Source organism: Erythrolamprus reginae, chromosome 3 (assembly GCF_031021105.1).
Source record: "Erythrolamprus reginae isolate rEryReg1 chromosome 3, rEryReg1.hap1, whole genome shotgun sequence".
NCBI classification, from domain to species: Eukaryota; Metazoa; Chordata; class Lepidosauria; order Squamata; family Dipsadidae; genus Erythrolamprus; species Erythrolamprus reginae.
In genome coordinates, this window is record NC_091952.1 from 7135790 (window position 1) to 7151147 (window position 15358).

The following is a 15358-nucleotide window of genomic DNA, read 5'->3' on the forward strand; positions in this document are numbered from 1 at the left end:
CTGACTGTTTTTTTCCCCTCTTTCCCTAGTGACATCAAGAAAGCCCGTTTACTTCTGAAATCAGTGCGAGAGACCAACCCTCATCACCCACCGGCCTGGATCGCTTCGGCCCGCCTGGAAGAGGTGACAGGGAAGCTGCAGGTGGCTCGAAACCTCATCATGAAAGGAACTGAAATGTGTCCCAAGGTGAGGTCTGGTTTTGCAGATGTTTTCATTTTATGCATCCTTAAGGCACAGATAGTCCTCAACCTAGGACCATTTGGTGATTTGTTTGTTTGTTAACTTTGTTAACTCGAGTCGGCCTTCTCTGGGTCCCGTCGACTAAGCAATGTCGTCTGGCGGGACCTAGGGGAAGAGCCTTCTCTGTGGCGGCCCCGGCCCTTGGGAATCAACTCCCCCCCTGAGATTCGAATTACCCCTACCCTCCTTGCCTTCCGTAAGATGTTGAAGACCCACCTATATCGCTAAGCATGGGGGGGATTGAGTTCTCCCCTTATTTTTCCTGACTCAATGTTTGAGATTGGTATGATTGTTTTAGAATTGTTAGTTTTTTATAATAATGGTTTTTTTTAATATAATTCATATTGGATTTGGATTTTATTGTACCTATTGTTGTGAGCCGCTCCAGGTCCTCGGAGAGGGGCGGCATACAAATCTAATTAATAATAATAATAACAACTAACTAACTTACTTATTCAATTTCTATGCTGCCATTCTCCTGAGACTCAGGGTGGTTTACACAGGGTGTCCAGCAAACCTGCAAATAAGGGAATTATCAGGGAAATTGGCGGTTCAGTAAATGTCAGGGAATTATCAGGGAATTCGTGAAAAAAACAGAATAAATCAGGGGGGAAAAACAAACTGTATTAAAATGTTTAAAAGTCAAAGAAAAATCAAGTTAAAAAAACACGGATTGCACTGCCTGGCAGAGTCAAGCAAAAATGAGCATAACTGTGCAAAAACTTTGCTTTCTCAGCTAGTGATATTTCTCCACGGTTTAGCAGTTTGGTATGACGTCATCTACGACCGTGCCTTAACTAGATTGCAAGTTACAGGGAAATATCAGGGAATTTCAAAATGCTTTCCCCCCTAGACACCCTGCTTACAGCATGTTAGAAATCTAAATAAAATTACATCCTAAAAATCCCCGGACTTAAAAATTAGACAAACAGATTCCTACCTCATACATCCTACATTCATTCATTGGGCGGGGCAAGATATCAAAGTTTCAATGGGCCCAAGCCTGCTGGTAGAGGTGGGTCTTTAGAGCTCTATGGAAGGCAGGGAGAGTGGGGGGCAGTACGGATCTCTGGAGACAGTTGATTCCAAAGGGTTGGAGCCACCACAAAGAAGGCCCTTCCCCACGGCCCCGCCTATTAACAGTGTTTGGCGGACGGGACCTGGAGAAGTCCAGCTCTGTGGGCCCTTATTGGTCATTGAGAGGTATTTTTCCATGGTGTCTCTTAAGCGTTTGTTTTCTGCATATCCTATCTCCTGCTCTGTGCTGTGTGCTATTGTTAGGTGCAAAAACCCCGTTGTTGTGGTTAGCTCCTGCCCTGCTCCTGCCCCAAGGACTGTGGATGTGGGGAAGACATCCACATGCTTCAGGCCTGTTTTGTGCCCCCCCGGTGGAATCTGCTGATGAAGGCTCCTCTGACCAAGAAGACATGAGTGACAGGGAGGAGGAGAGTGGGGCAGACAGCTCAGAAGGAGATCAATTATCTAGCTCCTCCTTGGATTCAGAACGAGAGTTAATGATACAGCCACGCATGCGGAGAGTGATGCATAGGCAACAACAACTGAGAGATTATTATCAAAGAAAATGAGGCCACCTGTGGTTGGGTGGGGCTGTGGTCATTAGTGAGGCTGCTATAAAGAGCAGCCTGTGGGTTTGGCCATTGTGGAGGATTATCTGATCGTTGTGTTTCGTGACTGCTTTGCTGACTTTGACCTTTGTGTGCTGATTTTCCCCCGCTTTGAACCTAAACCAGAGCAAAGTGTGTTTCACTTTGTGAAAGAAGAAGGACTGTGAATTGTCTCACAGCTGCAAGCTAAGTATCACAGAACTGATAAGGGACTTGTACAAATTACCAGTTTGTTTGGAGACGAGTGCTCTTTGCTATACCAAAAGAGAGCTTAGTTTAAGTGACTTTTCATTATAAACAACATTGTTTTGAATTTTCAAATGTGTGTGTGTCTGAAATTTGTACCTGTGAATTTTTGAGAGGATTCTACCAGAGAGCCTGACAGAACACCCGTACTCCCTGCAGCAAAAATTAAAAAGCATGTGTCCCCACTGGCAACACACCAAGCCCTCCCCCAAGGGGGGGGGGGGGCGCCCCACTATTTGAGAAGGACTGACTTAACCAATAAGCCACCAACTTCCTTTATTCGCTCCCTTTCTCTAGAGTGAAGACGTGTGGCTGGAGGCTGCCCGTTTGCAGCCTGGAGATACCGCCAAGGCCGTGGTAGCTCAGGCCGTCCGTCACCTGCCCCAATCGGTCCGGATTTATATCAGAGCCGCCGAGTTGGAGACTGATATCCGAGCCAAGAAGAGAGTCCTTCGGAAAGGTGAGACTGGTCCATAGAAGAGAACCTCAGGGGGTTTAAAAGGGGGCATCTGGTTGGTTACCTGGGAGAGGGAGTGGGGAATTCTGGGAGTTGAAGTCCACTCATCTTAGAAGTGGCCGAGGTTGAGAAACAAAGCTTGGTGGATGTTGAAAAGCCAGGTCCCAGAAGCTCTAATGAGCACAGCTGGTAGGAAGGGATGATGGGAGATGTAGTTCAGTAATACCCAGAGGACCAGGTGTATACAGGTAGACCTGGATGACTGAGAATCTCCATAGACATCTCTTGTTTAATAGTTCTTGGCCTTCTGTCAAGGTTCCAGGTAACATAAGAAGAGCCAGGCTGAATCAGGTCAAAGCCCATAGAGTCCAGCATTCTGTGTCACACAGTGGCCCACCAAGTGTCCATGGGGACCTTGAGCAGAAGGAGAAGGCAAAACCCTCCCTTTCCCTTGACCCCCAACAAATGGGACCCGAGGGAACCCTGCCTGCCTCAACCAACATAGAGGCGGCACATGGACATCCGTTTCAATAACCACTGATACATTTGGCATCCATGAATCTGTCTAATCCTGCCTTGAAGCTATCCAGGCTGACAGCTGTCACGACCTCTTCTGGGAGTGAAATCCAGAAACCAAGGACCCTCTGGGTGAAGAAATATTCCCCTTTATTTGTCCTCACTTCCTTATAAGTTTTAGGGAGGGCCCCCTCGTCCTAGTATTGTGTGATAGAGAAAAGAATTTTTCTCCATCCACCTTTTCTATCCTGTGCATGATTTTATACACTTTGATCAAGTCAGCCCTTAAACGCCGTCTTTCAAGGCTGAAGAGACCAAGGCGTTGCAACCTGGTTTCATAAGGGAGGGGCTCCATTTCCTTGATAATTCTTGTTGCCCTTTTTTGCACCTTTTCCATTTCCATTCTATCCTTCTTGAGGTGCGGTGACCAGAACTGTACACAGTACTCCAAGTGTGGTCTCACCATCGGTTTGTACAGAGGCAAACATACTACATTCATCAGCCAGGGGGCAAGGATCTAATGGTCCCAGGCCTGGCGGCATAAATAGGTCTTTAAGCTTTTACAGAAGGCGAGGAGGATGGGGGCAGTGTGAATCTCCGGGGGGAGCTGATTCCAGAGGACCGGCCCCCCCACAGAGAAGGCTCTTCCCCTAGACCCCGCCAAGTGGCATTATCTAATTGACTGGACCTGTAGAAGGCAGACTCTGTGGGACCTAACTGGTTGCTGGGAAGAAGAAAGAAAGAAATGACCAAAGTCCCTTCCTACACACCCACTTAGTTTAGAGTAGCTTTGCAGGCTGATGGACTGCGTATTATTATTATTATTATTATTATTATTATTATTATTATTATTATTATTATTATTTATTAGATTTGTATACCGCCCCTCTCTGAAGACTCGGGGCGGCTCACAACACTAATAAAAACAATCAGGAAAGACTTAATGAACTCAATCTGTATAGTCTGGAAGACAGAAGGAAAAGGGGGGACATGATCGAAACATTTAAATATGTCAAAGGGTTAAATAAGGTCCAGGAGGGAAGTGTTTTTAATAGGAAAGTGAACACAAGAACAAGGGGACACAATCTGAAGTTAGTTGGGGGAAAGATCAGAAGCAACGTGAGAAAATATTATTTTACTGAAAGAGTAGTAGATCCTTGGAACAAACTTCCAGCAGACGTGGTTGGTAAATCCACAGTAACTGAATTTAAACCTGCCTGGGATAAACATATACCCATCCTAAGATAAAATACAGAAAATAGTATAAGGGCAGACTAGATGGACCATGAGGTCTTTTTCTGCTGTCAGACTTCTATGTTTCTATGTTTCTATATTATCTTCTTTCTGTGCTTAAACATTATATCATTCCTTTCATTTTACAAATATATCATTTTTAATTTAGCAAATCATAATTATAGTGTAACGTATTTTTCTATTAATTTTTCACTGAAAGTATTTTCCATTATCAATCCCAGTACAGTAATAATTTCCCCCCATCTCTTTCTTAGCACTGGAGCATGTTCCGAATTCAGTCCGCTTATGGAAAGCAGCTGTTGAATTAGAAGAACCCGAGGACGCCAGGATAATGCTGAGCCGGGCCGTGGAATGCTGCCCCACCAGTGTGGAAGTAAGTGGGCAGATTAGTTTTGTTACACAGAGGGTCGGGAGGACACAACGTGTTCTCTTAAGCATAAAACGTATCAGGAAAGACTTAATGAACTCCATCTGTATAGTCTGGAGGACAGAAGGGAAAGGGGGGACATGATCGAAACATTTAAAGGGTTAAATAAGGTCCAGGAGGGAAGTGTTTTTAATAGGAAAGTGAACACAAGAACAAGGGGACACAATATGAAGTTAGTTGGGGGAAAGATAAAAAGCAATATGAGAAAATATTATTTTACTGAAAGAGTAGTAGATCCTTGGAACAAACTTCCAGCAGACGTGGTTGGTAAATCCACAGTGACTGAATTTAAACTTGCCTGGGATAAACATATATCCATTGTAAGATGAAATACAGGAAATAGTATAAGGGCAGACTAGATGGACCATGAGGTCTTTTTCTGCCGCCAGTCTTCTGTGTTTCTATGTTTCTCAAAGCACCAGAGGGTAGGATAAGAAGGAACGGGTAGAATATCAGTAAAGATAAAAGCAACCTAGAACTAAGGAGAAATGTACTGGCAGTTACAACAATTAACCAGTGGAACTGCTGGCCTCTAGTCTAGACCTTGTGGGTGCTCCATTGCTGGGGGGGTTTCAAGAAAATCAGACAAAGGGAAGATCCCTTCGCTAGCGTAGCACGAAAGATCGCTTCACTTCTTATCACCTCGTTAGGGCTGAAAAAAGGCTCAGCTGGTTGTCGGAGGGGGCAGCAATAGAAAGCAGGCAAAGGGAAGGTCGCTTAGCTAGCAAAGGAGGGAAAATCCATTAGCATTTTGTTAGGGTTGAAAAAAAAGCTTAGTAAAAGCTACATTTGGCGTATAAGGGACACCCAAATTTTCATCCTCTTTTAGGGGGGGGGGAAATGTGCATCTTTTACTCTGAAAAATATGGAATATAGAAGTCTTGTACAGTGGTACCTCTACTTACGAACTCAATTCATTCAATGACCAAGTTCTTAAGTTGAAAAATTTGTAAGAAGCAATTTTCCCCATAGGAATCAATGTAAAAGCAAATAATGTGTGCGATTAGGGAAACCACAGGGAGGGTGGAGGCCCCGTTTCCTCCCAGGAGATTCCTAGTGAGGTCCCATGGAGGCTTCTCCCTGCCTTTTTTTTGACCTGTTTCCTCCCAGGAGATTCCTAGAGAACCCCACAGAGGCTTCTCCCCACCTTTCCCGGCCCTGTTTTCTCCCAGGAGATTCCTAGAGAAGCCCCACAGAGGCTTCTCCCTGCCTTTTCCGGCCCTGTTTTCTCCCAGGAGATTCCTAGAGAAGCCCCACAGAGGCTTCTCCCTGCCTTTTCTGGCCCTGCTTCCTCCCAGGAGATTCCTAGAGAGCCCCCACGGAGGCTTCTCCCCACCTTTTCCGGCCCTGTTTCCTCCCAGGAGATTCCTAGAGAAGCCCCACGGAGGCTTCTCCCCGCCTTTTCTGGCCCTGTTTCCTCCCAGGACATTCCTAGAGAGGCCCCACGGAGGCTTCTCTCCACCTTTTCCGGCCCTGTTTCCTCCCAGGAGATTCCTAGAGAGGCCCCATGGAGGCTTCTCCCCGCCTTTTCCGGGCCTGTTTCCTCCCAGGAGATTCCTAGAGAGGCCTCACGGAGGCTTCTCCCCGCCTTTTCCGGCCCTGTTTCCACCCAGAAGATTCCTAGAGAAGCCCCATGGAGGCTTCTCCCTGCCTTTTCCGGGCCTGTTTCCTCCCAGGAGATTCCTAGAGAGGCCTCACGGAGGCTTCTCCCCGCCTTTTCCGGCCCTGTTTCCTCCCAGGAGATTCCTAGAGAAGCCCCATGGAGGCTTCTCCCCGCCTTTTCCGGGCCTGTTTCCTCACAGGAGATTCCTAGAGAGGCCTCACGGAGGCTTCTCCCCGCCTTTTCCAGTTACAGTTTTGGAGGCTCGGGTTTGTAAGTGGAAAATGGTTCTTGAGAAGAGGCAAAAAAATCTTGAACACCCTTTTGTCTAGAAAGGTTCGTAAGTAGAGGTGTTTGTAGGCAGAGGTACCATTGTACATAAACCACTGTTTGTAAGACAAACTTCCATGTACTGGATTTTGCTCCTGAGTTGTCTCAAAATAGTAGTCAGGCTGTGCACACTGACAGAAAGGTCAATATACGAATACAGTGTTCCCTCAATTTTCGCGGGGGTTGTGTTCCGAAACCACCCGCGAAAGTCGAATTTCCGCGAAGTAGAGATGCGGAAGTAAATACACTATTTTTGGCTATGAACAGTATCACAAGCCTTCCCTTAACACTTCAAACCCCTAAATTGCAATTTCCCATTCCCTTAGCAACCATTTAGATTATTACTCACCATGTTTATTTATTGATGTTTATTAAAAAAAATATTAAAGGCAGACGAAAGTTTGGCGATGACATATGACGTCATCGGGTGGGAAAAACCGTGGTATAGGGAAAAAACCCGCGAAGTATTTTTTTAATTAATATTTTTGAAAAACCGTGGTATAGACTTTTCACGAAGTTCAAACCTGCGAAAATCGAGGGAACACTGTAGTTATAAGCCAAGGGCTCCCTGCATTCTGTACTATCAATCAGGAGAAGACGTGTTACGAGGCAGCTGGGTAGCCTTCATGTCAAACTCTTTCCCTTTCCTTTGTTCCAGCTGTGGCTTGCCCTGGCGAGGCTCGAAACCTATGAAAACGCTCGTAAGGTCTTAAACAAAGCCCGGGAGAACATCCCGACCGACCGGCACATCTGGATTACAGCTGCCAAGCTGGAGGAGGCCAACGGAAACACTCAAATGGTGGAGAAGATCATTGACCGAGCCATAACTTCCTTGAGGGCGAACGGGGTGGAAATCAACCGAGAACAGTGGATCCAGGTACCTGCCGAGGAGGATCTCTCTCTCTCTCTCTCTCTCTCTCTTTGAAAGCCTGACTTTGCTAACGTGTTGTCTTCCAGGCCTTTTGTAATGAGGGGTCCCAAATTATTCTAAGGCACGAAGCTGAGAGAAGCTGCTTTAGATCGGGCGTCTCCAATCTTGGCAACTTTTAAGACAAGAGTCAGGGTGATGCAATGGTTAGAGTGTGGTACTGCAGGCTACTTCAGCTCACTGCTAGCTGTAGTTCAGTAATAATAATTTATTGGATTTGTATGCCGCCCCTCTCCGCAGACTCGGGGCGGCTAACAACAATAACAAACATAACATGTACAATCCAATAATAAAAAACAACTAAAAACCCCTATAATAAAACCAAACATACCATGCATAACTTGTAATGGCCTAGGGGGAAGAGCTATCTCAACTCTCCCATGCCTGGCGGTATAAATGAGTCTTGAGTAATTTACGAAAGACAGGGAGGGTGGGGGCAGTTCTAATCTCCGGGGGGAGTTGGTTCCAGAGGGCCGGGGCCGCCACAGAGAAGGCTCTTTCCCTTCAAATCTCATCACTGGCTCAAGGTTGACTCAGCCTTCCCTCCTTCCGAGGTGGGTCAAATGAGGAGCCAGCATATTGTGGGGGCAATATGCTGGCTCTGTTAAAAAGTGCTATTGCTAACATGCTGTTATGCCCTTTGTTAAAATGGCATTATAAATTAATTATTATTATTATTGTTGTTGTTGTTGTTGTTGTTATTATTATTGTTGTTATTATTAATTTTCCTAGGATGCCGAAGAATGCGATAAAGCTGGAAGTGTGGCCACCTGCCAAGCCATCATGAGAGCAGTGATTGGGATTGGGATCGAAGAGGAAGATCGCAAGCACACCTGGATGGAAGATGCTGATAGCGTAAGTAAAAAAGGCTGAAGGTGTGAAGCTGAGGACAGGACCAGGAGGTAGGACCAGTGCTGGGCAGCAGCTGGTGCCCGCAGGTGCACCGTCCCGGTAGGAAATTCCGGGATGCGTGCCCCCCCAATACGCCCCTCTGAGATTTTGCTTCTGCGCATGCACAGCAAGCGAAATCTCATGTGAGGACGCTCGTGCAAGTGAGATTTCTGTGATTTTTGGCGGTTTTTTGCTTCTGCACATGTGCGGAAGCAAAAATATTGCTGACATTTGCCAAAACGTCCTCACGCGAGATTTCACTTGCTGCGCATGCGCAGAAGCCAAATCTTGCGCTAACTTGCCCATTAGGTACGCTCACACCCACGACGGCCTCAGAGGGTGCACCGGTAAGAGGTAACTGTAGTGGCCATTCTTTGAGTGAGACACTGTAGCCCCGCGATGACGAACTTATGGCACATGTTGCAGAGGTGGCACACAGGGCCCTTTCTGTGGGCATGTGCGCCATCGTCAGCTGCTGGTCTTTGTGGGCACCAGGGCACTGGAAAACGACCTGAAGATGGCCAAAAAACAGGCCGTTTCCAGGCCATTTCCAGGCCAAAAAACCACTCTGGAAAACAGCCAAAAAATAGGCATGGGTGAGCTGGCCAGCTGGACTTGCGGTTTCCAATGCATAACTAACTTAACAATTGTCCGACTTAACAGAAATCTTGGGCTCAATTGTGGTTGTAAGTCAAGCACTACTTAGCTTGCTAGGAATTGAAGCTCCATCCACCTTGGGTTTCGAAGGTTGTAGGGAAAAAAGCACCTTTTGGATGAGGTTTTATGGAAACGTTTGCACAAAATGGTTTCTGACATACAGATAGCCTTGACATGCATAACTGTACCTGGAATAACTGTTGTAGGTTGTGCTGGTCATTATGCAGGTCATTACTGAACTGTGCTTGGCTTTATAATACCGTATTTTTGGAACGTAAGACACAGCCTTAAAAGAGACTGAAATTTTGGGTGCATCTTATAGTTTTTGCTAGGCTCTTTTTTAGCCCTAACAAGGTGCTAACAATCTTTTGCTAGCTGAGCAATCTTCCTTTTGCCTGATTCTTTCATGGCTGACCCCTTTTTCAGCCCTAACTAACAGTGATCTTCCTCATTTTCTAAGCAAGCAATCTTCCACCTTTGTTTGAGCCCTAACAGGGTGCTAAGGAGTGAAGGGATTTTGTGCTTTGCTAGCAAAGGGCTCTTCTCTTTGCCCGCTTTACTCCTTGTTTCACTCTGAAGAGAGAGATCAGTGAAGTGTTTTAGAAACTGTTTTTTATCCCCAACCAGGGGATAAAAAGCAAGCATTTGGGCTCAAAACCAGCAAACTAAAGTGCTGAAGCTGACTAGACCACAGACTAGCCAGGTGAATACCTGGTAGGCAGATTATTTTATCCCAATTTTCCACCCCCTAATCTGGGTTGAAGTGAATCTGGGTTTCCCATTGACTTTGCTGTTCAGAAGGTCACAAAAGGGGGATTACGTGACCTTGGATCACAGCAATGGTCATAAATATGAGCCCGTTGCTAAGCGTTTGAATTTTGTTTACACGACTATGGAGATGCTACAGGGTGGAAAAATGGCCGTAAGTCACTTTTTTCAGTGCCGTTGTGACTTCTTCAAACTTTCACTAAAAGAACCTCTTGAAGTCGAGGACTGCCTCTATAGATCAGATTATGGCAGTGATGGCGAATCTATGGCACGGATGCCACAGGTGGCACGCGAAGCCATATCTGCTGGCACGCGAGCCATTCCCTTAGCTCAGCTCCAACGTGCATGTGTGTGCCGGCCAGCTGATTTTTGGCTCGCACAGAGGCTCTGGGAGGGCGTTTTTGGCTTCCAGGGAGCCCCCAGGGGAATGGGGGAGGGCATTTTTACCCTCCCCAGCTCCATGGGAGCCTGGGGAGGGAGAAAACGGAGACTACTGGGCTCACTAGAAGTTGGGAAACAGACCATTTCCAGCCTCCAGAGGCCCTCCGGGGAGCGGGGGAAGCTGTTTTTGCCCTCCCCAGGCATTGAATTATGTGTGTGAGCCCTCGCGCATGCGTGATAGCATGTGCGCATGCTCTTTCGGCACCCGAGGAAAAGTAGGTTCGACATCACTGGATTATAAGATAGGCCACTAAAACACAACTTCTTCGACTCATGTTCCTCCCTTCTACAGTGTGTGGCCCACAATGCCTTGGAGTGCGCCAGGGCAATTTACGCTTACGCCCTACAAGTCTTCCCGAGCAAGAAGAGCGTCTGGTTACGAGCGGCTTATTTTGAAAAGAATCACGGAACGAGGTACGTTTCCCCCTTCTGCCCTTTCACAAGCATTTCTCCCGTAAACCTGGTTGTGGCGATGGTTCTGGCTTTCGCTTCACTTGTTTCCACTGGAGGAAAATAAATCCAGGCTGGTTTTTCCCCTTTGGTTCCGTTTTTAAAGACAAAAAATGCACCTGGTGAATTACAGCCTCTCCATCCCATTTTACATTAAAAAAAACCAAAAACCCACGATTTCATATCAAATTTTCTCAATCCCGAGAAATCAACATCTAAGTAAGTGTGCGAGAACCTGAAACCTTTCCATACAATTATGTTGGAATTTATGAACTCGGGATTTTAAGTCTGTATAATGTGAGCCGCCCCGAGTCTTCGGAGAGGGGCGGCATACAAATCTAATAAATTATTATTATTATTATTATTATTATTATTATTATTATTATTATTATTATTAAAAATAGTGGGACACTATAATTTTGTGTGCGCTGCTCTGTACTTACGTGCAAATAAATTTAGCGTTAGTGTTAATACCACTTTATAAGTGAAGTGGAGACGTCCACTGGTATAAAATGCAGCGGCGCACGCAATAACGGGTGTACCATGGTACGCCCGTATTACTCCAACTTTACGTTATATGCATTGGTTACCACTCAATCTTTGGATGCAATTCAAGATGTTTGTGGGACCACCTCCTGCCTCATACCTCACTGCGATCAGTAAGAGTCCACAGGGTTGGCCTTGTCCGGTTCCCAACCGCCAAACAATGTCGGTTGGTGGGACCTCGGGACCTCAGGGAAGGGCCTTCTCTGGCGGCTCCGACCATTTTTTCCAATGGTGCCAATGGTAGATGCCAGCGCTAAAACGTTTTATACAGATTTTCTTGGTATGAGGCCAACATTGTTAATTTGTAATTTTTGTTTTCTCCAATTCTTTTTTTGTTTTTTTACGAGAAAACTGGAGGAAAAAAAATTACAAATTCACAATGTTGGCCTCATACAAAGAAAATCTGTATAAAACGTTTTAGCGCTGGCATCTACCACTGGCACCAATTGAATATTATAGTCAAAATTCCTTGACCAAGTGATCATTTTACTACCACCTCTTAGACATAGAAACATAGAAGTCTGACGGCAGAAAAAGACCTCCTGGTCCATCTAGTCTGCCCTTATACTATTTCCTGTATTTTATCTTAGGATGGATCTATGTTTATCCCAGGCATGTTTAAATTCAGCTACTGTGGATTTACCAACCACGTCTGCTGGAAGTTTGTTCCAAGGATCTACTACTCTTTCAGTCAAATAATATTTTCTCACGTTGCTTCTGATCTTTTCCCCAACTAACCTCCGATTGTGCCCCCTTGTTCTTGTAGACATTTGCATTCTTAATTTCCTTTGGTTGCTGTCTACTTTCAGGGAATCTTTGGAAGCTCTTTTGCAAAGGGCTGTGGCTCACTGTCCCAAGGCTGAGGTCTTGTGGCTGATGGGGGCAAAATCCAAATGGTTGGCCGGAGATGTCCCTGCGGCCAGAAGCATTCTGGCATTGGCTTTCCAGGTGAGTACGCGTGGTGGCGTTCATCCCTTTGTAGTGACCGCTTTGAAACATGGAGTTAAATGTTTTCTAGCAGGATTTCTCAGTCTTGGCAACTTGAAGAGGCGTGGACTTCAACTCCCAGAATCCCCCAGCTTTCCTGCACGGTGCAGATGGTTTCTGTGCCACTAAATAGCACAAAAGAAGAAGTGGAGGGTTCCGCCTGATACATACAATTGATGAAATGGGATTTTTCTCATCTCCTTTCCTCTGTGACTTAGTTAGGTGTTGAGGAGTAAGCTATACTACCCCTGCACATCGGAAAACGTGGAGGTGGAGGATATCCAGCTAATATTCCAGAAATATGAGCAATACTCCAAATAACCAGACCACATACATTAAATGTATAAATATTACAGTGGTACCTCGGTTCTCGACCACAATTCGTTCCAGAAGTGTGGTCGAGAACCGATTTGGTTGAGTACCAAATTAATTTATCCCATAGGAAATAATGGAAATGGATTTAATTGGTTCCCAGCCCCTGTTGACTCGCTGGGAACCAATTAAATCTATTTTCTTTATTTCCTATGGGATAAAAAATCTGAGGAGCTCTATAAGCGCTCCAAGCTGCAGGAAGGGTGGGGGCAGCTGCAATCCCGGCAGCTTCGGGGGGCTCCTTTCCTCAGTGCTTTGTCTTGTTACCTTTAGGCAGGTGCACCAACTTTCTCCTTCCCGGCGGCGGCAACAGCGGCGGCTTCCCTTTGAGTAGCAACAGCGTCGGGAACGTCACGTAATGAAGGGAAGCTGCTGGAGCGGAGGCAACTGCTGAGATGGCTCCGGCGGCTTCCCTTCATCACGTGACGTTCCCGGCGCTGTTGCTCCTCGAAGGGAAGCCGCCGTCGTTGCCGTCGCCGGGAAGGAGAAAGTTGGTGCAGCTGCCTACAGGTAACGACGAAGCACTGAGGAAAGGAGCCCCCAGAAGCTGCCGGGATTGCAGCTGCCCCCGGCAGTAACATTTCAGATAATTAACAACATTTTCTGTGGCTGTTCAGTATCCGAATTTTTGTTCGGATACCGAAGGAAATTTTTGCTGAAAATTTTGTTCGGTATCCGAAATGTACGACAACCATAATGAGCCGGGGTGGCGCAGCAGGTAGAGTGCTGTACTGCAGGCCACTGAAGCTGACTGTAGATTTGAAGGTCAGCGGTTCAAATCTCATCACCGGCTCAAGGTTGACTCAGCCTTCCATCCTTCCGAGGTGGGTAAAACGAGGACCTGGATTGTGGGGGCAATAGCCTAGCTCTGTTAAAAAGTGCTATTGCTAACATGTTGTAAGCCGCCCTGAGTCTAAGGAGAAGGGCGGCATAAAAATTGAATGAATGAATGAATAAACCAAGGCATTCGAGAACCGAGGTACCACTGTATTTGCATTAGGCAAATATCGTAGTCAGTAACAATCCTAGTCATTCACAAATACAGCAATCAATATACAGACTAATATTAGAACACATAGTTCTTACTACACATATTAGTCCTTACAATAGAATAGTCATATAGCATAGAATCTGAGAGATATCAGGGAGAGTTTCAAAGCTCTAGGCTCCGAGAAAGAGAGACGCTGCTGACTTCCTGTTATAGTTGATTGCAACACCAGCTCTTAAAGCAGTGCTAATTCCTTTAACCATACATTGCTGGCTTAGGTTATATATTGGAAAACCCAACTAGTTATACATGTATTTATTTATTTATTTATTTATTGGATTTGCATGTCGCCCCTCTCCGTGGACTCGGGGCGGCTAACAACAGTGATAAAAACAGCATGTAACAATCCAATACTAAAACAACTAAAAACCCCTTATAAAACCAGACATATATACAGACATACCATTATTATTATTATTATTATTATTATTATTATTATTATTATTATTATTATTATTTATTAGATTTGTATGCCACCCCTCTCCGAAGACTCGGGGCGGCTCACAACAGTAATACAAAAACAATATAACAGTGAGACAAATCTAATATTAAAAAATAAAACATATCTAAAACCCCAACAATTTAAAAACCATACGACATATACATGCATAAATTGTAGAGGCCTAGGGGGAAAGAATATCTCAGTTCCCCCATGCCTGACAGCAGAGGTGGGTTTTAAGGAGCTTATGAAAGGCGAGGAGGGGGGGGGGGGGCAATTCTGACCTCTGGGGGGGGAGTTGGTTCCAGAGGGCTGGGGCCGCCACAGAGAAGGCTCTTCCCCTGGGTCCCGCCAAACGACATTGTTTAGTTGACGGGACCCGTAGAAGGCCCACTCTGTGGGATCTAATCGGTCGCTGGGATTCGTGCGACATACAGTACTACCGGAGATTTGTACTGCTCCCAACCTCCTTGCCTTTCATAAGAGTTTGAAAACTTATTTATGCTGCCAGGCTTGGGGTAATTAGATCTCAGCCTGTGGCCACTGAATAACTATTATGCTTGGTTGTATTGAATGAATGATTTTTGATATTTAGCTTTTATAATGTTTTAAACACCCATGTCACATTAACACTCTGCAGTCTGCATTGGTTGCCGATCAGTTTCCGGTCACAATTCAAAGTGTTGGTTATGACCTATAAAGCCCTTCATGGCACCGGGCCAGAATATCTCTGGGACCGCCTTCTGCCGCACGAATCCCAGCGACCAGTTAGGTCCCACAGAGTTGGCCTTCTCTGGGTCCCGTCAACTAAACAATGTCGTTTGGCGGGACCCAGGTGAAGAGCCTTCTCTGTGGCGGCCCCGACCCTTTGGAACCAACCCCCCCCCCAGATGTCAGAGTTGCCCCCACCCTCCTTGCCTTTCGTAAGCTCCTTAAAACCCACCTCTGTCATCAGGCATGGGGGAATTGAGACTTTCCCTCCCCCTAGGCCTATAAAATTTATGCATGGTATGTCAGTATGTATGATTGGTTTCTAAATTGGGGTTTTAAATTAACTTAAATATTAGATTTGTTTACATTGTATTATTATTGCTGTTAGCCGCCCTGAATCTGCGGAGCGGGGCGGCATACAAATC

The 15358-nt window shown here is 45.8% G+C and overlaps 1 protein-coding gene across 1 annotated transcript in view; it reads left to right on the plus strand.

The window, feature by feature from the left end:
* The window catches only part of PRPF6 (pre-mRNA processing factor 6), a 48447-nt gene that overhangs the window by 11508 nt on the left and 21581 nt on the right, over positions 1-15358 (plus strand). The window contains exons 7-13 of the mRNA XM_070744442.1: positions 30-186; positions 2409-2571; positions 4593-4711; positions 7354-7572; positions 8356-8478; positions 10673-10794; positions 12186-12324. Of these exons, the coding sequence (XP_070600543.1) occupies positions 30-186; positions 2409-2571; positions 4593-4711; positions 7354-7572; positions 8356-8478; positions 10673-10794; positions 12186-12324 (1042 nt within the window). The remainder of the gene's footprint in view (positions 1-29; positions 187-2408; positions 2572-4592; positions 4712-7353; positions 7573-8355; positions 8479-10672; positions 10795-12185; positions 12325-15358) is intronic.